This window comes from Theobroma cacao, chromosome 4 (assembly GCF_053813885.1).
Source record: "Theobroma cacao isolate CCN51 chromosome 4, ASM5381388v1, whole genome shotgun sequence".
NCBI classification, from domain to species: domain Eukaryota; kingdom Viridiplantae; phylum Streptophyta; class Magnoliopsida; order Malvales; family Malvaceae; genus Theobroma; species Theobroma cacao.
In genome coordinates this window covers 33,580,030-33,604,155 of record NC_142642.1, presented here as the reverse complement: position 1 = coordinate 33,604,155, position 24,126 = coordinate 33,580,030, and the positions used below count along the sequence as shown (strand labels likewise).

General features: G+C 34.3%; 2 protein-coding genes and 1 pseudogene across 5 annotated transcripts; 2 read left to right on the top strand and 1 right to left on the bottom strand.

Moving 5' to 3' along the window:
• Positions 1-304: 304 nt before the first annotated feature.
• Positions 305-13,979, top strand: ETFQO (electron-transfer flavoprotein:ubiquinone oxidoreductase). Of its 3 annotated transcripts, none has more exons than XM_088805822.1 (18): positions 305-888; positions 1,731-1,807; positions 2,400-2,455; positions 3,290-3,371; positions 3,449-3,557; positions 4,766-4,812; positions 4,925-4,999; positions 5,142-5,258; positions 7,025-7,093; positions 7,682-7,774; positions 8,709-8,811; positions 10,043-10,167; positions 10,586-10,635; positions 10,738-10,804; positions 11,237-11,316; positions 12,704-12,832; positions 12,925-12,991; positions 13,715-13,979. In XM_088805822.1, the coding sequence occupies exons 1-18, from the start codon at positions 456-458 to the stop codon at positions 13,796-13,798; spliced, it is 1,863 nt and encodes a 620-aa protein (XP_088661948.1). In that variant the 5' UTR covers positions 305-455; the 3' UTR covers positions 13,799-13,979. The 3 variants fall into 3 exon arrangements, with proteins under 3 accessions (XP_088661948.1, XP_007033905.2, XP_088661949.1); XM_007033843.3 differs by having other exon boundaries at positions 306-888; positions 2,349-2,455; XM_088805823.1 differs by lacking the exon at positions 1,731-1,807 and having other exon boundaries at positions 699-888; positions 2,349-2,455.
• Positions 13,980-15,299: 1,320 nt separating this feature from the next.
• Positions 15,300-15,903, top strand: LOC18602454 (putative lipid-transfer protein DIR1 pseudogene; annotated as a pseudogene). Its single transcript, XR_016025705.1, has one exon. The product of XR_016025705.1 is annotated as a putative lipid-transfer protein DIR1 pseudogene (transcript).
• Positions 15,904-18,188: 2,285 nt separating this feature from the next.
• Positions 18,189-23,639, bottom strand: LOC18602453 (Basic-leucine zipper (bZIP) transcription factor family protein). The gene is made up of 4 exons (XM_007033841.3): positions 22,501-23,639; positions 21,540-21,672; positions 21,296-21,380; positions 18,189-18,791 (listed from the first exon to the last, which is right to left on the bottom strand). The coding sequence occupies exons 1-4, from the start codon at positions 23,154-23,156 to the stop codon at positions 18,427-18,429; spliced, it is 1,239 nt and encodes a 412-aa protein (XP_007033903.2). The 5' UTR covers positions 23,157-23,639; the 3' UTR covers positions 18,189-18,426.
• Between the last annotated feature and the right edge of the window lie 487 nt (positions 23,640-24,126).

Here is a 24,126-nt window from a genome sequence, read left to right as displayed (position 1 = left end):
AATAATTATTGCTGATTTATTTATTTATAAATTAACTCATTGTATCTACTTTGGACACAGAAAATAAGTGTAGAACAAGTTAATAATGCTTATTAAAATAATTTTAGTTTTAAGTTCGGTGAACTCATGCAACATTCGAGCATATAACTATATAAAAGAAATTATTATGCTATCCTACTTATATTATTTCAGAAACTTATCATCATGTTCCTAAAATTAGAACTTATCCTCATCTTTTTATATACTATATAAATAAATGAAGTCTATAAAAGGATGTTGATCACAAAAACAGCCAACCCCTAAGAGCAGGACAAAACTAGGATGAGTTTCGCACGTCAGTTCCATTGAAGCCTGTACATGTGATATAAACATATAAATATCAACACATTTCCCTCTTTAATCACAGAGAATTGAAAAAGAAGCATTTATTTTTTCTCTTCAATCTTTCATCAATCATGCACAGATTTCTGTCAATCTCGTCCAAATCAACCTTTCTCAGAAACCGCAAGCAGCTTCACCTTCCCTTTACTTGTCCAATTTCCTGTGCCACTCCAAATGGGCACTCCTGTTTTCACTATTTGAATCAAAAGTCGGCTTCTTTAGGCTCCAGGATCGGTCTTCATCGGTTGTTCTCATCTGGGTACTTTCCAAATCGTTTTAATTTGAGGGAACATGAAAGAGATGGAAATGGGTTTTTAAGGTTGAAGGGTTTAGTTGGGGAAGTGAGGAGTTTTAGTAGTGAAGCTGATAGGGAGTCTATAGAGTATGATGTTGTCATCGTTGGGGCTGGCCCTGCTGGTTTATCTGCTGCTATAAGGTTTAAGCAATTGTGTCAGGAAAAGAATGCTGATTTCTCAGTTTGTGTTGTTGAAAAAGGTGCTGAAGTTGGTAAGTTTCTGTCATCTTTTGGGAGATTTTGTTCATTGAGGTGTTATTTTCTTTAACGTTTGCCTGGTAAACTTTAATTATGTTGAGTGCAATTATAGGTGTTTAACTGTGGCATACGTTGCCTGTGTGTAGTTTGCGTTGTGAATGGCACTTTGAATCATTTGGTCATGTTGACTCTATTATTCTTTTTGTTAAATCTGGATTGTATTCTTTTTCTTCCTGTTGTTTGAATTTCAATTCCTAGTGTTTACTTGTGTTCATATGATTAATATGATAAAGCAATCTGTTTGAAAGTTGAAATATGAACACTTTAATTTCACTAAGAAAATCTGAAAAAAGAAAAAATGACAATGCCTGAATGTCTGCAATTGGATAATCAGTATAGGCCCAAGAGAATGGCAGGGCTGAGAGAAGACAAAAATTGAAACGAAGCATCTGCAATAAGGTTAGGTCACAGCAGTTGAGAAAAGAACCTGGAAAATGATGGCTTGGTTGTTGAGATTGAGTGCCCTTGAGTATTACTGTTAGGGTGTAACATATCTCCATCCAAATGTTGTTGGAAACTAAAGAGGGGCCAAAAGACTTATGTGAGTTGATGTTGGAATGTGGTTTGGGAAAAATAATATTTTCTTATAATAGAACACAATGGCATGACCGAATTATGGAGTGCATTTGATTATGACAGTTGAGCTTGGAACTTTATGGTATACTGGTTCTCTGCTGGTTCTCTTGGAGTCTGTAATGCTCCAGAATGTGCAAGTTTAGCTCTGAGCATTTATAAAAATTGCTTAATATTTCTATGTGATTGCTTAGCAAAAAATGTTAATTCTATGTGATTCTAGGTGCTCACATCATATCTGGAAATGTTTTTGAACCTCGGGCATTGAACGAGCTTCTCCCACAATGGAAACAGGAAGAGGTGCCTTTTCTTTTTGTATCTTCCTTTTAGAATATGTTCATTTATTCATCGTATATTAAAGACTGGTACACTTGAACCTGGCCGGTAACATAGGCGATCTCAACCATACATATGAGACTTACATAATATCTGACATAAGATAGAATCCCTTTTCCCTCTATGGCTTATGTGGATGATGTAGGAAAGGGTTGCATTCCCTACATGGTCTTTGTCAAGTTAACGCAAGAAACCTCACAAAATTTGTTCTTTAACCATTTTTCATGTTTCTGCTCGGCCAAATTGTTGCAAATCTTGGATGAATTCTATGGGAAATAATTGTTGTTGCATAACATCAATTGTACGAATCCTTCTCAACTCTTGTATACTTTTCTAACATCTTTTAAGCACTTAGTTTATACCTATAGCTGAAAAATGATTGCTTGCTTATTATCTTTTACGAGAAAATGAAGGATATATCACTGACTATGCATAGATTATGAAAATTGTTAATTCTTCTTGTCTTCTCCTTTTACTTTATGTCATTTGCTCACTTTTCATGCAGGCGCCAATAAATGTCCCTGTGTCTTCTGACAAGTTTTGGTTTCTTACAAAGGATCGTGCAATTTCACTTCCTTGTCCATTTAATAACAAAGGAAACTATGTTATTAGGTATTTATCTAATGCTCATGCACCATGCTTTGGACTTCTTCTTCTTCTTGGAAAATAAATTTGACAGTTGACTATCTTCTGTATCTATGCTAGATTGCAGTGGGTCTTTTTCTTTGTGTTCTAATAATCAAAGTAAGCTGATAACAAACTTGCAACCAATTGATTGCAGGTGAAATTAAGCTATAGCACTTATATTAGCCTATGGGCACATGCAATTGCTTCAATGAAATTAACATTTTATTGATAAAATATATGAATAATGTGACACTTTTATAATAATATTCATAAGTTATGTACATTTATAAGCCTTGAATGAAAATTCAAAATAATAAAGAAAAGAGTATAAAGAAAAAAAAAGGCTAAATTAAGGAAGTAAATGGATAAGATGTGGCAGTTTGGAGTCAACTAGAAAGTATTAATGAACACAGGAAAATGTTTCTAATATTAGATATCTATTGCCAAAGAAAAACAGTTCAATGTAGAAACCTAAACTTAATCCTGATGAGAACGTTAAACTTGCAGAAAAGCAAAGTAAAAAAGAAAAAAAAAACAGGTAATGAAAGTTACAAATACGTATCAAATTATTCAAAAGCTTTACAATATATTGCCAAGTGATTTATGCCTTTGATCTAGGGTTGCCAACAAAAGAGGGAGAAAATTATGAGAAGTTACTTGGAGTTGCACGTTTTATTTTTGTTTTGTTTTACACATGCTCATTTTGTTTAGACATTTGTTCGACATCTTGTCGCTGGTTTCTTTTGCTACAAATTCTTCTCCCATTTAATGGCATCAATTTTATAATAAAAGCTTAATGTCGTGGACCTTGTTATGTAGCTTAAGTCAATTGGTGCGATGGATGGGGGTAAAAGCTGAGGAATTGGGAGTAGAAATTTATCCAGGTTTTGCTGCCAGTGAGGTACTTCTATTTTATCTGTCTTGTTGCTGTTCAATTTTATGTTGGCTGTATGAATGACAAGGTGTGCCATTGTTCAGATATTATACGATGCGGAGAATAAAGTTATCGGAATTGGAACTAATGACATGGGAATCGCCAAAGATGGTTCTAAAAAAGAGAATTTCCAGCGTGGTGTAGCATTAAAAGGCATCTCTTATTTTCTCTCTGTCTGTGCCTACCCTCATTTTTTACTAACTCACCCCCCCCACCCCCCCCCAAAAAAAAAAAAAAAAAAAAGAAAAGCCAAATTAACAAAAGTGGACCTGCGTGCACTCCACACAACTCACATGTTGCTTCAGAAACCCTTAGTGCAATAGTCTCCCAAACCTCCTGTTAACATTCAGATAGAAGGGAAAAATAATAACACCTCATAGAACACATATCCTTGCATTATTCAAAACTTAATTTAGAAAGTGGGTTTAATGTGCTTGGAGAAGCTCAGCTTCCTTTCTAAACAAATGCTATATTGGTGCCTTATAAAAATAGAGGGCTTGTGGAAACAAAACGGTTGAAACTTCATTTTCTGGTTTATAACGGAATTTATATTGGTGAGTTTATACGTGTATAAGTTATCTAACTTCTAGATTCTATTAAGTTAAGACTTGATGGTAGGATTGGCACATTTCTGTTTTTTTGTTATTATTATTTGAATAACTTAGTTAACTCTTAGTGTCATTCAGGATGATTATTGTTATTTCATATTTAGGTAACTTTTAGTTGCATATGTGACTTATATTTCTCCTTGGAATAGGAGATAAAACTTTTGTAATCCTTAAATGCACAACGTTTTTGTTCACATTCACAACATAACATAGCAAGAAAATAAGAGTATGTAAACTGATCTCTCCAGCTTTTTGGGTGCAATGAGAAGCTAGAAAGAAGATGAAGATCAAAGCTTTTCAAAAAGATTTTTTTTTTTTAGCCTTCAAAATTTACTCCTATAATTAGATTAGCATCATACCATCGTAAAATAGCATATTTGACCTCAAACGACACTTAAATTATAAAAAGTAGATCCAATGTCATCAATTTTATTAATGTGAATGGCAAGTGCCATTTTGTTTCAAAATATTATAAATCAACAAGAAAAAGCAACTTTTTAACTGTTTTCAAAAAATAAGAAGGGGAAGAAAGAAAAAAGAAAACAAATTGGTAATGATATTACACAAGACCTGAGTTATTGTATTATCACTGTAGCTGCATCCATATGCATGCTAGTGCAACATGCACCTGTATGCAAATAGACCTGAGTTGAATGTGTCATTCTTCTGGTCAGAATAAATTTCCTTTTAATTCCTAGACCTCTGTGAAATTAGGTTTTATGTAGTGGACTAAGCCACGATGTTAACATGCAGGTCGGATCACACTTCTAGCTGAAGGATGTCGAGGATCATTATCACAGGTTTGCAGGAAGAATTTTGTTGCTGAAGTTGCTGTTCTAGGTCTAAGTTTGCTAGCTTTACTGGTAAACAATTCATGCTAATGGTGGCCATTTTTTGAATTTTCTTGAACAGAAAATGATGAAAAAGTACAAGCTGAGAGAGAATGTGCAAGCTCAACATCAGACTTATGCTCTGGGAATTAAAGAGGTAATATCTTGTTATATCTAAATCATATATTTTGCTGGGTTGGATGTGTAGGTATTTATATGTTTTCATTCTGAGATATAATCTTGTGCTAATAGTTGCTGAATATTGGAGATAATATTTGTTGATATTGTTATTCCGTTAGGTTTGGGAAATTGATGAAAACAAGCATAAGCCTGGTGCAGTTCTCCACACATTAGGTTGGCCGTTGGATTCCAAGACTTATGGAGGTTCATTTGTGTACCACATGCAAGATAGACAGGTAATCAAGTTTCTGTTGATGCTTTCCGTTTTATGTGGATTTTTCAAACTCCAAGTGTTATTCATCTCTAGTCCATGGAGAATTTCATGTCCCATATTAAGTGCCAGATTGCAAAATTTGCAGGGTGTTCATATATAAACAAATAGATTAAGCTGGACTCATACTGCATTGGGGATTCAAGTCTTCAAACTGGAAGTTGTACATTCTGGTGTCATTTTATATTTTTTTTGCACGTAGCTGCATTTATAATGAATTAGAAGGCATCGGGTTGCAAAATGCCAGGGCCTAATTTAAAGGAGGGAGAGGTGTTCTAGGGAACTACCATTATTATCGGAAGTTCTTTTAATGCTCTAAAATTCATTTCTGATTGATCTATGATGATGGGTATGTACAGTGAAATTTTGGTACAAAAGGGAAAAAAAAAAGAAAAAAAGAGGATGAAGGAACCTAAGTTTGGACAGCTGGCTAACCCTGTGGAGAGCCCTATTTATGAGCTGTTTTTGATAGTTGAAACTTAAGACTAACTTTATGAAACATTTTAGCAATAAGATGGTGTCAATTACAAAGTCAAGCAGAGAAAAGGCTATGTCTTCTTGGTAGGATCTTGATATGTGCAAATGAAGTAACTTCATCATATTTAGCAAGGATATAAGTGAACTTTCTTTTCATCCCATTTGCCACACCAATAATTTATGTGATGCAGGAAACTCTGTAGCATTGAATTAATAACTATATTTGGTGAAATAGCTTTTGGCCTGTGCACTTGACCACCAGTGTTTTTAATCAAAATAATAGTTTTTTGCTGCTCTGGTATTTTATATGTTTCTTTGTGAAAATGATCAATAAGATGGGATCTATTACCAAGCCAACCAGACAGAAGACTGTATGTTTTTCTTGGTAGGATCTTGGTATATGCAAATGTAGTAACTTAATCATATTTAGCAATGAAATAAGTGGACCTTTTCTTCGTCCCTTTCCAACACCACTAATTTGTGTGGGAGTAGGAAACTCTGTAGCATTAAATTAATATCTATAGTTTTTGATAGAGATTTTGGCCTTTGCACTTGACTACCAGTTTAATTTATGCTGCTCCATTATTGTACGTATCAGTAGTGCTCTGATATAGATGCTCCTTATCATTGTAACTAGTTTTTAATACTGATATCAAAGGGATATATTTTGGTTTGGCAAACTGAGGACCATAAGCCTCTCCCAACTTCTACTTAGTTACTATTTAATCCCTTTAACAAAATTGGAAAGACTGAGGCACAAGGAAGCATACCATCATGTTGGATAAGAGTTAAGACTGTTGTCCTCTCTAAGTCTGTCAAATCTTTAGCCCTCATGCAATCTAAATAAAGGCTCAGTATTAGGTATGCCTCTTATTCGTTACCCACCTGAAATTTGGACAAAAGCTGGTTTGAAAATTTAACTAAGTTCTATTTTATGTTGGTAAATTTTGTGTGAAATTCCCTTACCAGCTGCACGATGGCTCAAAAAACAATTTCTTATTCTTCAGTATTTTCATGGCCGGTGTCCTTTTTGTGGTTATTTTCTTCACTCTGAAACCTTTCAGTCCTTTTGGCAATGTCATTACTCTCACCATTGTTGCCAAATCATCAGCTATTGTTGATTTACACATTGCTGGGCTTGCAACTGTTTTGTTGGTTATACAAGTTTAAAAGCATTATCATTGACAATAGGTCATCATAATGGTACTGTCTTGGGAGCTCATTTATCCCTTTATTTTTTGGTTGAGCTTGCAGATTTCAATTGGTCTTGTGGTTGCTTTGAATTATCATAATCCTTTCTTGAATCCATATGAGGAATTCCAGGTAAACGACATTTTAAGTCTTCTAGAACATTCAATGAATTTCTTCTGGGTCTTTACGGTTTTGGTCTTTTTATAAGTGTGTGCATGGAACATGGATCTATTGTTCCATTTTCTCGAATATAATTAAGAAACTATTTTATGCATATTAAGTTTGTTAATTGTTCCCTTCATTTTTCATTTTCCTATTAGTTTTTAACATGATTATGCACGTGCATTTGTGTTTTTGCATTATCTGAGCATCTCAGCCGTACAAGTTCATTTCAATTTTTCCTCTTTTGTTTCTTTCATCTTATCAGAACAATTGGTCAAGTCAGGTGGTTTGAATTAAGCACCTTGTCATATATGTATAATTCTCTATTTTATTGCATGAAGAGATTGAGTGTTCAATCAATCCTTTTTAAAAACATTTTGCCTGGATTAAATAGGTCAGATAGTTTGCTATTATATTTTAGTTGGTCTTTTAATTTGCCGGTTGCTGTAAATAATCCAGAAAACTGATGTCTGTCTTTTGAATTCAGAGTGTCTCATATGCAAAGCAAAAGAATCTTGTATCTCAATCCTATTTCTCTTTAATTTTGTTTCCTGGTAGAAACTCAAACATCATCCCTCAATCAGACCTCTTCTGGAAGGTGGGACTGTGCTCCAGTATGGGGCTCGGACATTGAATGAAGGTGGTTTTCAGGTGAGTTGAGCAATCTTCCACTTCTCAGTTAGACTTGCCAGAATTGCTCAAAAAAAAGCTAGCAGAAAATAGAAAGTTGTTTTCTGAAGTTCCGAAATGGCTAGCACAGTGAACTACTGTCAATACGGTTTTTAGAGTAGATTTCGTGCTTGTTTGGCCTGGTTCTTTTTTAGCTTATCTGCCTCTTAAAAGCAAAAACTAGGCCAAACAAGAATTTGGAGAAGCTCTTAAAAAAAGAAGCAGCTTTTTTTTAAAGAATAAAATTTTGAAAAAAAGGGCTTTAGAAAAAGCTCCAGAAATGAGCTTTCTCTCCTCTTTTTTTAAAAATGCACCTCTTTTTTAGGAGATTTTTTTTATTTCAAAAATGTCCTCATCTATTAAAAATAATTCCAATATTATCTGTATTCATTTTTATATGATTTATTATTAATTATAAATTTTATGTTATATAAAAATACTTTTTATACTTTTTATAAATAAAAAAATAAAATTAACTTTTTTCCATTATGAACAAAGGAATTTGTGATTAATAGAAATTATTTATTAAATACCCTTTATGATAATTTTAATCAAAATTAGAACTTATATAAATTATTTTGTCAAACAACTTATTTATAAAAAAGAACTTGTAAAAGTAAATTTACCAAACAGATTTAGCTTAATTTTAAAAGCTATTGTTTTTCATAAGAGCTTCATAATAGCTTTTAAGCTAAAAAAAAGCTAGGCCAAACAGGCTTTTGATGTGCCTAGGAATAATGTGTTAGACAACAGCTGTGACCACTATATGAACTCTTGCAGTTTGTTGATGATGATCTGGAGAACAGTTGTGCTGATTTATTGCTATAATCACACTTTTAATTATGCTTATGTTTGTCATTTCTGTTTGGTTATTACATGTTATGCATGTATGAATACGATGCTAGTTAAATTTCAGTCTGTTCCATATCCAGTTTTTCCGGGAGGAGCAATTATTGGATGTTCCGCTGGTTTTTTAAACGTTCCAAAAATAAAGGGAACGCATACTGCCATGAAATCAGGTAAATAATCTAATCAATGTGATTGGTTTATATGTTGTTACTGATTCTTATTTATTTATTTTTTTGGTTAATGCATATTAATTCTTTTATATTTCCACACAACGGCATTCTGAATTGATGTTAATTTAACCTTGTAATGTGAGATAGATACACTATTTTCAACCAATGAAGTTTAAAGGAATAATGTCAAATAAATTCTCAATTCAAACATAATATTTATGTGGGCTAGCCTTCCATAAAATAATAGTTCCTTTTCTTGTAATTGTTTTCTAAAATATTCAAAGATTGCAATAAAATGACAAAAACTGTATGTATATCAACTTCTAGAAGAACTCAAATGCATCAATAAACGCAAATAGAGTTTTTTTTATTATTATAAATTTACTTCATAAATCAGACATGTAAAATGCCTGCATTTTGAGAATAAGCTACCATTGGTATGTAATGTAATTGCGTGCTGCCACATTTTCATTTCATTTGTTTATATATATAGCGGAAGGACATGGAAGGAGTGATTGCAACTGTTTTAGGTTTTCATAATATACCAAGGCAATGTATGAGACTGATAGGATGTCTTCCACCATGGCAGAATATGCATATCTGAAGTTCTTTGTCCCTTAATCATATTACTAACATGCCAATCTAGGGAGCAAGTTTTGCTGGGAGAAAATATCTTTTAGGATCCTGGCTCATGCAAATGATCTGTTTTTGTGTCCTTAAATCTTATTTAATTCCTTTTATCGCTAATGTATAGCCCTCTGAAGATTTCCAGGTTGCTATATTCCATCAATTTATTGGTTCATTGGTTGCTCAATTTAGATGCTAAACACAGCTAATTTTGTATCTGAACAAGGTTCCCCATCATCTAGCGTTTGCAAAAGTATTGCTTATGCACAAGTCCGGCATTCACAAATTATATGTATGTTTGAGACTTAGGAAGGCCATTTTCCTATTTACGTTACACCAAACATTTGCAAGTTGAGGAATTGCAAAGTAGTTTGCTGCTAAATTTTAGTTGTTTTATATTAGTTATGCTACATAATTGTGCCCTTTCACTCCATTTGTACTGCCTCATAGTCAGGCTGATTTAAAGAATCCAAATCTTTTTATATGACTACTAAAAACATTTTCATGGTGTCTTAAGTATCAAAACTTATGTTAAAAGCTATGTAGACAGAACATTCCTAGGCTTTCTTGAGTGGAAGTAATTGCAGGGGCATGTTTCTAACAGGAATGCTAGCAGCGGAAACTACTTTTGGTGTACTTCATGAAGGTTCCAATATGGAAGCATACTGGGATGCTTTAAGAGATTCATGGGTGTGGGAAGAACTCCACAAAGCTCGGAATTACCGACCTGTAAGTAAAGCATTTCAGTATCTTTGCCGTTCATAAATCCATTTCCCCTGGTTTTTGTAATGCTTGTTCTATTCTTTATACTGTTTTCATTTAAATGCCTTTAGGGAGTTAGGTTGATAAGAAAGATTAAGAAACCCATTTACTTTAATTTGCTCTCTTAAAGGAATCACATATTCTTGTGGTGGATTAGTTCATTTTCACCTTTCATTTATATGTCTAACTGGTAAGGTTACAGGTGGTGAAGAAAATTTTACAAGACAGTCTGGTCATTTTGAATAATTTGTCTGGACATCCCACTATGTGGGTGGCAAATTTTGATCAATTTGGACTTACTGGATTGAAAAAGAAGGAGACTATTTAGTCAAAGTCAAAACATTGATGTGATTTTATGTTTTAAACATAGTTTTATTTCCTGTAGGCGTTCGAGTATGGGCTTTTTCCAGGCCTAGCCATAAGTGCGTTGGAACAGTAAGATTTCATCTTTTTCTGGACATAGCTTTTTTGATAATTACTTTTTGCGCACTTTGTTTTTCTCTAATGTAAGTCTCACACTGTATTTTCTTGTTGCAGCTACGTATTGAAAGGAAAATCTCCGTTTACGCTTAAGCATGGGAAACCTGACCATGAAGCAACAAATGTAAAGGAAACTTTTTTTCTAGTTTTCAAGAATGCAAGTGAGACCATAGTAACAAACTCAATGTTTGGATTTATCTTGACCTAGGAATCAGTTGGTAACCATGTTAGAATTCTTTGCATACTTAATAAACAAAAATCCCAGTTGTTTTGTAGATAAAACCAGTCAATAGGGAAATAAACAAAAAGCACTCTTTGTAGTTCAATACTATGTCAGGATGTCTCAAAGATGCTGTGTGTGAGCCTAATCCTGTGAAATTCTTAAAAAGATTTTTTCTTTTTTTGTACAAAGCATAAATACTGTTCTTAGTGTAGATTAAGAATGACAAAAACCAAGGTGCACAGGCTGTTGGACAAAACGATAATCATGTAACTATAGTATCATATTATTTTGTTGCATAACTTGGGGAACTGATAAGCACACTCACTATTGCAGGTTGCAAGGTTACATTCCCCAATTCAATACCCAAAGCCAGATGGCATTTTGTCCTTTGATGTGCCGACCTCTTTGCACAGGTGAACACTGGAACTCCTGGCATTATGTTAATTATCTTTATCTTAATTAGATTTTTTTAAAAGCTTAATTAGTTATGTTAAGTTCAAAAAAATGTCAAAGTATGATTTTCTGCCATCCTTCTTGATCTCTACATTGAGTTTTTATGTCCGAATCACCTATTTTAGCATATTCCAGTTAAAGCACATGAGGACATGCATTTAGATGGATATATACATAAATAACACACACACACATATCTGTACATATGTACGTATGTATGTATGTATGAAGAAGCTCTTTTTGTCTTCAACAATCCAAAGGAGATGTGCTTAAATATAGCCTTAAGCTTTTTGTAAGTTACAGGTTTGGGGTCAGAAATATGAGGCAAAAAGTGTCACTTTCAACGGTTTTTTCCTTTTTTGGCACGTATGAATTTTCAAAGTAGTTGTGCTCTTTTGATGGAGTGATCACCTGCTTATTTGTACATATTTCAGCGGCACATGAGATGTATGCAGCAAAGATGCTGACCAACATGCAAAATGCATCATTACTATCTAAATTCTGGAGATGTGAGTCAATAGTATTATCCAGTGCACCATTCATTTAACAGAGCTTGGTAGAGATGTTGCTTTTACAGAAATGGCTATGGTGCAACCAGTTTCTAATAAAAAAATGCACTCTCAATTCATTGCACCTAACATAGGAAGTTCCATATGTGGATCCTGTATCCAAATGATTAGGGCTTTCTTGACAAACAGAAACACAATAGCTGCTGGAAGCATAGGTCAAACTATGAGAGTATATCATCATTATTAATAATGATAGAGGTAGCGTTCTGCTATTCCTCAGTTATTTTTCATTTTTTTCTCAAGCTATTCGTTAGTGATTACACTGTGGTGGAGTCTTCTGGCCCTGAAGAAGGCCTATTTGAGTTAGAGGCCCAAATTTTGAGCTTCACCATCATTTTCATCATACTAGTCATTGTTTGTCAATAAAGGTAATGATCATAATATTTTAATGGAAAAGTTATGAGATAAAGTTATAAAAAATTATGATGTTCTTTTCCAAATTTGTTTTACTATCATCATTCTGGAATCCATGGGAGGAGTGTGCTATGTAGAAAGCTGGCAGTACCACAAAATACTAATACTCCATGGGTTGACTGTTTTGTTTCACTGACTGTTATAGCTTCCTTTGCATCAAAAGTGACCCCAGATCTGGACGCTGGTCAAAATAGTAGCAAGTGGCATTCTCCTTTTAGATTGGATACCATCCAAATTATGGGTAATGAAGGAAAGGGACAAAATGCAGTATGAGGAAACTGAATTGATTAGGGAAAAATGCATATTCTCTTTTTTCATCTGTCTCCATTCATGTCTGATATGTTTACTTCTATTTGCATTTTAGGAGCAACACAAATCATGACCATGATCAGCCAGCTCATCTTCGCCTGAGGGACCCCAATATTCCTGCAAATGTAAACTTGCCAGAGTATGCTGGACCTGAGTCACATTATTGTCCTGCCCGTGTATACGAGTAAGTTTCTTATTATGGTTTTTGCTACAGCTAATCTTTGTATGATATTCCCTGAAAACCATTTTTTTTTTACATCTTTGTTCGAATTGAAGGTATGTCCCAGATGAAAAGAATCACCTGAAATTGCAGATCAATGCTCAAAATTGCTTGCACTGTAAGGTAATATTCAGAACAATTAGTTGAAACTACCTTAAAAATTTCCTTTCTCCTCGTCTATCTGTTTGTTTGGATAAACCAGGTCTAGTGTTGTTTTTGAAGAATAAATTAGGTCTAGTTTTAAATTGGTATTGGTTTTTCTCTTTCCTTTTCCTTAATCTTTTTCCCCACTTACGCTCCTCATCTTTATGTAACATCATATGTTAACATATATAAGTTTTGTGTTGTATGAGCTGTGATTGTGAAGCACTATCTGAAGATGAGATGAGATAATTTTAACGCCTGAGATGCAAGAGAAAGCATCAGAAGTTTCTTTGTTGTGCCCTCTTTTCCATTGTTCCTTAAATGCAAGGTGCAAGGGCCATATTTGATTTGAATTCTGGTAATATGACAAGTTGTAGTTTCTGCAAATGTGCCAAATCCTCTTAACTGCTTGCAAATTGTTCCTCATGAATCAAATTTATGATGGTATAATGGGTTATTTCATCTAGTTTTATGCATATTTCAAGATGATGGAAGCTTAAATGGCTAACTCGTTGATCCAAAAGCATGCACCTAAGGTTTTAGTCCCTCATTTTCTGAGTCTCTAAAGGCAATTTCCACATTAGAAATAGAGCTGTGCTTTCTTTGGGTGTAACTAGTTGCTATTGTTTCAAGAAGTTATGTTAAACTGATTTGTATCTCTGTGAGGCAAAATTTAACAATGTTGGTTTGAATATTTTTCAGGCATGTGATATCAAAGATCCAAAGCAAAATATTGAGTGGACAGTGCCAGAAGGAGGCGGTGGCCCAGGCTATTCAGTCATGTAGAATAAGCGCCTCTCTTCATCCTCGTTGCAAATATAGTTTAACTTCAGAACAAACACATTTTCTTGGAAGTAATAAGTCCATCAAAAATGGTGGGAATTATACACCAATAGAGCTTATCAAATGAAAAGCACACATTGGGGAATACTATTATTCCATGTACTGAAACTCTCTTTGAACCAAACTGAGCATGCTTTTGGACTTTGCTAAATAACCTGAAAGGAAAAGGAAAATGGGTGAAAAGAAAAAGAAGATATCAAGACCAAAAGGTCAGATTAGAGATTAGTAAAGCAACAATTAAGAAAGACTCAAACCTATATCACACAATTGTGGTGAAAGAGGAAACATGTTACAGTATTTCAGCAATTGCCCAATGAGAGCAAGCTTGAGTCTCAAGGTAGACATGAATTTTTGTAATGACCTTGTGAGGTGACATGTCACTTATTTAGCATGCCAATTCATCTAATAAAAACATCATTATAAATAATTACGAAAAGGGTATTTGGCTTGATCGTAAATTGCATATATTTTTGCTCAAAAAAGTAGTGGACATGATATTTTTGTACTCTGTATTATTTAAAAAAAAATTCTATGTTAAATCCAAAAATTTATATTTAAAAAAGAATAATTAAGTATATTATCTCATTACTTCAATAAAAAATTATTATACTGAGATACTATATATTTCATGCTTAGGATATAATCATTCATTAATTTTACAAGTTAAGTTTCGTATTGTTTCATTTTTATCTTCTACTTCTGAAAAACAAAAAGCTACAAAATATGACTAGAGACAATAGTAAATAAAAATATGCTTGAATAACTAAAAATTAAAGATTAGTATTTGTGATAATATGCAAAATGCATGATTTTATTTTTATAAAGAACAACTGTATTTCAATATATGCCACATTTTTCATTTTAATCAAATATGTTTATAAGCATATGGTCATATTATACCCAAAAAAAAACCGTTTAGTCATATATATTATAATACAAATAAAAGGACTTATTAAGTTTTAAAAATATATATATATATTTCTCATTGCCATTTACTCATTTTACTCCCTTCAGGTTTTTATTTATTTCAAAAAAATTAAAAAAAATTATTATTGTACACTCAATTGATGAGTGTATTAAATTAAACAAATTGATGAGTTTATTATCGAATTTGCTTAAAATTAACCTCAATTGTTACTTGGTTTATATATGTATATATATAGGACTATATGAAGGGGAACTTTTTAAAATAAAAATAATCTATTAGCCATAAGTGGTAGTGAAATTGTCGTGGTAGTAGTGGCATGTAGGATTTGGGATTTGACTTGGATGTTTGATTTGATGAGATGTCCAGGAATGGGATCAGCGTCCAAAAGAAAGGCTTTCTCTCTGCCACAAGTTCACATCCCCGTGAGTGCACAGTCTGGGAGAATGATGGCAAACCGACAGGGTGGATCATCACGGACTACACTTCATTCCCCTATAAATAATACTCTTAGGCTAGCTTATCTCCTCCCAACTTCCAAAGTCTCTGAAAATGGAGAAATTCAAGAGCCTGGCTTCTATAGCGACACTACTAGTTGTTGTAGCTCATATTGCTATATTAGCAGATGCTCAAACCATATGCAACATGCCTGCTTCGGGTTTGATGGCATGCAAGCCAGCTGTGACCCCTCCCAACCCTCCTCCCCCAACATCCACTTGCTGCTCCGCTCTCTCCCAAGCTGACATGCGCTGCCTTTGCTCCTACAAGAACTCCCAGCTTTTGCCTTCCCTTGGCATCGACCCTAACCTTGCCATGAAACTTCCTAGCATGTGCAAGCTTCCTCATCCCGCAAATTGCTAGTCTGTCAACCTAATGCTTGGAAAAAACAAAGACATGCATATAAGGCTCGACTTCAAGTAATCAATTGTGTTGAAGTTAGGCCTTTTCCTTTTCCTGTTTGTTTCCTTTTTCCTTTCTATTTTGTTCCTGATGTACGACCGTGTCGTGTGTGTGTTTCCATTGGTATTGTATAATCATAACGTACTTGTAATATCATGTACTTTTCCTGAGATTTCTCATCAATAATCTTTTACACTATAATGTAAGAAATTGTCTTGACCCATCTACCTATCTATCTCTTCTCTAGCAATCTAAGCTTGGTCTAGCTATTGTTATAAGAACAAGACATACCCAAGGCTCTTCATTCTTCCCCCGGGGTTCTTCATATGTATCAAGAAACACAAATAACAGAAGACAAGAAATGACAAAAGAGAAATATCATAAAAGCAGGCTAAGGTTTTCTTCCAAGTAAATAGATCAGTTTGGAAGAGAGAAATATAATGAGAGAATCCCTACCTACTATTCTAATCACCTTGTTGGGACTCAGTGGGTAGAAAGTGATTTGTCATAAATAAGCTGGTAACGCGGTGCAAAGGGGTCCAGCAGCTCCCACTTGCTTTTCATTATCTGAAGTCCTAGATTAATGGCACCATGCTCTGACCAAGAAATCAAGCTTTAGAGTTAAACCAAATCAAACTATACCAAATATGATTAGCTTGATGAACTATTTAATTGAGATTAAATAGTTGTATATAATGAAGTCATTATGATTACACCATTACTTCTTCAAATCATCAATTCTCTTTAGGGGCATTTTAAAAAGTAATCTTTAAAGATAAGATATTTTAAAAAATGACCCTCTTTATAGTTTTAACTATTTTTAATCAAGTTAGACAAAATTACCCTTAATGAAGTTACACGTTATAATGTTACACGCCATGTACAAAAATCTGTAACAAGCCATGGTTAGCATGTTACACGTCATGTACAAAAATCTGTAACACGTTATGTACAAAAACCTGTGACAAGCCATGATTAGCGTGTGACATGTCATGTACAAAAACATGTGACACGTCAAGTACAAAAATTTGTAACAAGCCATAGTTAGCGTGTGACATGCCATGTACAAATACATGTGACACATCATGTATAAAAACCTGTGATAAGTCATGGTTAGCGTGTGATAGGCCATGTACAAAAACCTGTGACAAGCCATGGTTAGTGTGTTACACGCCATGTACAAAAGCCTGTGACAAGCCATGGTTAGCGTGTGACACGCTATATATAAAAGCCTGTGACAAGCCATGTACAAAAACCTGTGAAACTTCAAATCCTCTCAATTTTTTTCTTTTTTTTTGTTTTTTTTTTTTTTTGACAATTTGGCATAGATTAAAGTGTTTCAACATGTTTTCATAAATGAAAATACAAATTTTTTTTTTATCTAAAACACCCACTTTGACTAAAAAAAAAAAAAAAATTCTTTGAAAACCTAGATGTATAAATTTCAAAATTTTGAGTTTATTGATATCTAGGTCCTGAATTGATTCAATTAAAAGGTATTTTATACATTTGTGATTATTTTTATCATTTTAGTTTTATCCAAAATACCTAAAAATCGAATTTTCCAAACAGCCACCCATCCAAGCATGTCAAAACCATTGTTTGGTCTTGAAAGCGTAAGAAAGAGAAATCTGAAAACGTGAGAGAGAGAAATCGGAAGTATAGCAGACGATGCCGAACAGAGAAATCGATAAAATTTGAGAGATTGGGATGGTGAGAGAGAAATCCGAAACACAAATGAGGAGAAATGAGGAAAAATTGTGATGAATGATTTAATTTATTTGAAATAGTTTAAAGGGTATTTTCGTCAAGTCATGATTAAATATGACTAAAAACAGTTAAATTTATTTTGATAGTTACTTTTAAAATATTTTTATCAAGAAAGGTAATTTCTCACAATTTTCTCTTCTGTCTTTATCTTTTTTACTGATTAAACTTTAAATTTATTGTAAAAAAAAGTAAATTATATATGAAAAAGAAGTTTATGAGGCGTCTAAAAATTAAAAAAAAAAATCATTTTGGAACATTATTCTACAATGAAAAAAAAATGGATAAGAATAATCAAGACGAAAAGAATATACAACATATCTGTTGAGTGGTAACTGTATTTTCATTTTTTTTTTCCATGTGGATGAAGTTGTGAGTTGTTCAACGTCTACTTTTATTTTTGAAACTCTATGCAATAATGTTTAATATATTACAGGTGCACTTCGTAGACCATTAATGGCGACGCAGGAGATGAACTCTTCTCAAAAGGATCCCAGTCTTGCATGGCTGGCCTACGTTTACGATTTTGCAAAGCAATGCTGCAATATGCAAAAACAAAACATGTTTGACCTGAGGCATTCATATTAGGAATTTCGAACGCATCGCAGGAGAATAGAACCCACATGACAAGCTCATACATATGTAAGTGCTTTGACTGCTCAGCCCTTCTACCTAATGATACCTGCGTGGCTCATGGCTGTGCTTGCTATACAAGCAATCGTACGGATTAAAGTTGGACAATTCCAGAAAAGATTAAACTATACTGGATGATATTATATATCTCATAGGGTCAATCTCCGACTAAATTTAAAACATAACTACCTAGAAAAGAATGCTATATAGAAACCCCTAAGGAGATGTAAAAGAACAAATGAAACAAGAAAGAAATATGTGTCCTATCTAACAAACGGATCGCAACTTTGAACAATGGCAAAGGCCCCATCAGTACCTAGCCCTAGCCCTATTGACCGCTACTTCCTCAATCCTTTGATGCGGTTGAGCTGACATCCGGTGAACCATCTTTCTGGCTGGGGGAAGGCATGGATCCTCTAGCTTTAATCTCCCCACTTTGCTGTTGTGGTTGCTCCTGTTGCTGTTGCAGTTGTTGCTGCTGAAGCTGATGCAGTTGATGCTGCTGGAACTGATGCTGATGCTTTTGCGAATTAATCTGAAGTTGCTGGAACTGCTGTGCTGTTAGAAGAGTATGCATAGCAGGATTATTTGGGTAGTACTGCTGGCTAGCTCCAAAAGAAGTAAAGTTCATCATTGGTCCACCATTTGGCATTGATTGACCTGTCAGCACCTTCAGATGCTGGATTTCCTCTTTCAGTGCATCATTTAATGCTATCAAATAAGAAAAACAACAAAACAGCATTAATATGGGCAAACAATAAAAGCAGCTCAAACATAAATGAGGTGCTTATGGTAGAAGCAAAAGCATTTATATTCTTAACTGATATGAAAGCCAAAGAGTTGAAAACCTACTTTCAGAGCCATCCAATAACATTGAAATAATAAATACTCCCTCTGTCCCATTTTCTATCCTCTTTGACTTCACAGAATTTAAGAAAAAGAAATGATTTTAGAATATTTTATATTAAAATTTAAATTTTTTAATGAAATTGATATGCTATGCTTTTTAATGCCAATTTTTTTTTAAAAAAATCATGATAAATAAATTTGGAATATAGAAAATATAAGAGTATTAGGTGTTTAAAAAAAAAACAGTGTTTTGAGACATACAAAAATTCAAGACAGAGCAACATATTTAAACAAGCAGAGGTATCTGATGTGCTGTAAGTAAAATGCATATTTACAAGCAGTTCACAAGATGCACAGCTTTGACAAGCTACCATGAGATCAGTTATAATATGAATATCTAGGGAAGCTAGTGTAATTGGGGTATTTGCAAGCTACTCAGGTTCTCAACTCAAGAAATACTCTTTTAACTCATTATCATACTTGAATTGTTAGAGCTCAAGCTCGAATCCATAAGAAACAAGGTAAGTATTTCTCTCATCAACTTTTATTGAGCCTTATAAAGTCAAGCTAGAGTTTTTCGAACTTTTAGCAGAGCTCAAATTTGAACAATGAAACTCAGTCAAGCTCAAGCCAAGCTTCGAGCCTTACGCTTATAGTCAAGCTTGAGCTTTGCACTTTTTTCAACTCAGCTCACTCAAGTACACCCTAAGTGCAATTTCAACATAAACTGATATTTTATCTCCCTCTAAAAGTAATGCCTTCAGGTGAAATTCATGTGGAACAGAATGAGATCATATAGTTGATCCATTAACTAATATATACATAGATACTCACATCCAAAATCAGCTATGTCATCTGTTCCCAACTGCAAAAAGCATCCACAACCCATAGAGACAAAACACTTAACATAGAATCTCAAGCAAAAAGAATGATAATTTGTATAAAAGCTGCATGAAGGATAATTATTTTCTCTACAAATAGAAAATAAAAGTTAGCACCAAATTTGCATTTAAACAAATTATGATCTTTAATTGACTAGCTCTCAAGTACCACTCCTCTCAAGTGTCATTTTGTACAAACCTATTGTCATAAAACATCAATTATCTCTCACTTCTGCTATATGTATGCAACAAAACTTTGATAAAATAAAAATGGCATCAAACTGCAAATATGCCATATCTTGACACTGGTACCATGAACCAATACATACCACATTCAATGCAACTAGGGGTCTAGAAAAGGTTACAATAAATATGTCTGCTTCCAAAAATGCAACTCGAATTACAATTAGGAGTCCTAGAATCCTTCAAAATATATTTTTCTTTGTTTAAGTTTGATATTACATAAGTTGCGCAGAGACATCACATACAAACCATTAAATTCCATCTTTGAAGGTCCAATAACAACATCAAAATCAGGGAGAACCCAACTACTTAGGAATGTCAAAGAATTAATCACTTCTTATCTCATCAACCACAACAGCAAGCCATAGCTCATTAGTTATCCTTTTCTTTCTTCAGACCCAAAACTATAGCTCAACAGTAGCATTAAAAATCCTTACTAGTAAACCTTGCTAGTGTAATATCACTAATATAGGCATCAAAACCATGTAAGAAGGTGCAGATGAAACTAATCCCAATAAACAATTATTTACTTATAATTGTCATCAGTAATGAACCTTTTCATGTTTAAAAATAAAAAGCAAGGGTTATATCAATTCAATCATATTATTTCCTACACGTAATCACAGTTGACTCCAAACAACAACTTAGGTACATATGCAAACCTAGCATATCTTTTAAGAGCATTCTTAATCATATCATCAGACTACATTTTCTATTACACAAAATGTTTTATTTGCTAAAGGTAAAATTTGTTGATTCAAAAGCATTTTCAAGCCTGAGAAGCATCGCATTGCACTCTTATGAGTGGAAGATTAGGAGAAAGAAGAAGTTCCGCGCAATACTATCTCTTTACTAAAATATAAGATTCATATCAGGATATAATGATCATAAGACAATTACCAGTTGTCAAAACATGGGTAGTATCTCAGCTCTCAAACCACACCTCAGCTTATGACAAGAAAGACATGCAGACCTCTCTGCTGCCCTCCATACACACAGTCTCCCTACTATTAAATATCTAAAATGATAAGAATATACAAAGAACACACATCCACTCATCGCAGCTGCAATCTAATCTATTATCTCTGTCCAAGTGTCCATCCAATCAAATTCTCACATTAAAATCTTTCAAACTATCATAACATATTATATATTCCTTAATATGTCTTTCCATTAAAGGAAAGAAAGGGCAATAAAGCAAAGATAATGGTATTTAACGAAAAGTTTTCAAGAGCTACTCACCATCTTGCAAGTGAACCTGTTGTTCCATAGTTTGCAAGCGCAGTTTCAATTCACTATTTTCAGCGGTCAGACCATTGGTGTCTCTCTGCTCATAAGTTATGATGAAATGAGTCAAATGAATCATTAGATCTAAATATATAAGCACACACACACATAAATAAATATATGACCAACAGAACCCTTGAGAGTTGAAACGGGAAACCATTTAATGCATAAGAAGAAAGTGCTGAGCTGATGCAACTACCTGTAATAGAGTCAGTTGGGCAGAGAGTGATGTTGCTTCTGTCTGCAGCGTCTGTACTTTCCGTTCAAGCTCAGCTATATATCGCATCTTTCTTTCCTTTGACCTTGCAGCAGACTGCCTATTCGCCCAGATCCTATAACATGGCGAGGACAAGAAAAGGTGATGTCAAAACAAAAACACATATCGGGGCAACAACATTCATTGCTGTTCTGTAAGAGATGAAATCCAATAGAAAGAGTAATACTCCTTAAAGAGGAGAAAAAAATAGGTGAGAGTAGAATTATCAAGAGACACTAACATGGGAAGATAACATTCAACTATAACATAGGCAATTGCACTAGTTTCAAGTTAAAACCTAGTACCATAGTCTCTCTGCCATCACATCGTTATGAAACTAGTCTCAACCTGAGACCAAAAGGCTTAATGCTTGGATTTAAGCTGAAAAAAAAAAATCAACTCACAACATTACATGGAGCTATGTTGCCACAACTCTTCATTTTCCTTAAAGCACACGTGTTTTCCTTAAAGCACACGTGTCCGACACATATATGACAGACACGGGCATGGAGGTCCAGCGCTCCAAATATATGAAAAATCTTACAAAAATTGAATGCATCCATGTTGGACACATATCATTTTCTGACACTCACCCCTCAATCTGAGTAACATAGACGTGGAGCATGGTTCCTTCAATGACGCATAACACACCCATATAACTCTATATTCAGTCACGATGACCAAACTCATATAGAGGAAACTTTTCTTCATTAATTAAATCAATTATAGGAAACAAATGAAAACCCTACCTACTTACTGCCAAAAACCACAGACCTACTCTGAGACTTTTGACTGAATTCATAGTTAAAACGTTATGACTATAAAATTGAATTCAGCTATTCAGCACAACCAAGAATTTGAAATGAAAAAAGATAAAATAATAATAATAATAAAAAAAGAATACCTCTTAGCGCGCTTGGGATCAATAAGAGCAAGCTCAGCAAGCTTAGCAGCGGAAATAGCTTTCTTAGAATCAGCAGGTGAAACCTCTTCTGAACCAGACATAAGCATTTCTGGTTTAATACTCGTCGACCCATCCATCGACTGGCTATGTTGGTGCCTAACTCTAGGCTTCTCTGAAGACCCAACACCTACACTCACATTTTCCCCAGCCAACATCCCCGTCCCTACTCCCACACCCACCGCAGGCACCGGAGCAGCAGCTGGAGCAGCCACCGACGACTCCCCAACCTGGAATGCTGAGGTGGCAGAAGAAGAATTGAACTTATCCATATCAAGATACATAGACAATAAATCCTCCTCTGTTTCGTCCGAGTACGAAGGCCCATCGGCTGCCCCCACGACGCCGAGATCACTATCGAAGCTAATATCATCAGGAAGAGTAAGGATTTCGGAATGGGCACGGCGGTGACCCAAATTCTTTGGTGGATTATCAGGCATTTTGCTAACATCGTGACTAAAACGATTCGGTTCCGAAGTTTGACCGAAACTACCCGTTTCCGATTTCACATTGAAAGTGTTTGGAGCGTTTCCGCCAGATGAAAATCCCGAAAACCGACCCGACGGTGGCGGTAAGCCCGGAGTTTTATCTTTTTCCATTTCAGGAAACCAAAAAAAGCCCAAAAAAGCCCTAATTAGAGTATAATATCTGAATACTTTTGAAGTAAAAACCGGGAGCAGAAATAAAACCCTAGCAGAGCAAAGATCTATCACTAAAAAAAAAAGGTGTAAAAACAAACGGCCACGGCAATTACAAACGAATAACGTAAAAACAGACTGAGAATTTGGTGAAGACAATGGAAACAACAGCAAAAGGAAGAAGAGATTAAAAACAAAGGTTTTTCAGGCACAAAATATCTAACACTAGATCTTCAAAATTAATAAAGGAGAAAAAATGAAAGGAAAATCACTCAGAAAAGAGAAAAGCAAAGGAAGGGAAGGAGAGGAATCGAGGACAGGCTTTTTACATAAAGGAGAATGGGAATCGAATGAAGGATATCACATGGGGGGTAATGAAAGGGCTTTAACGAAAAATAAATAAAAGACAAAAGCAAACAATTTTCTAGAGAATGAGAGATCTGAGACAGCATCTTACACTTGATTTGTTTCTGCCAGTTTTATATTTCTCTACTGTCTGAAAATTTGCTTCAACGGGTTGTACATTTCGGACAGGAAATGTCCTGGACAAAGCAATTAATGGCTTGGCTGTCCTGATGTACAATGTTGTTCGTGCGGGAAAATTGTAAACAGGCGTTAACTATAAGCCAGAGTTTGGATATTGAAGTAGATAAGCGCGGGCTGGTTGCTGAGTATGACTGAAGGAAATTGGGAATTGTTTGGGTGTGTTTAAGTGTAGGTATGAGTGTGATCCTTCGGGAACCGTTCGGATGATATTTTTCCGAATTTTTGTCTCGGTTTCATTATTGATCAAAATTACTTAGTGCTCAATAAATTATTATATTATTGGATTTTCTTTAATTAAATATATACTAGATGAATTCTTGCAATTATATTCTAGTAATTAAAGATAAATATTTTTAATATTATATTTTTATTGATTTATTTTTAT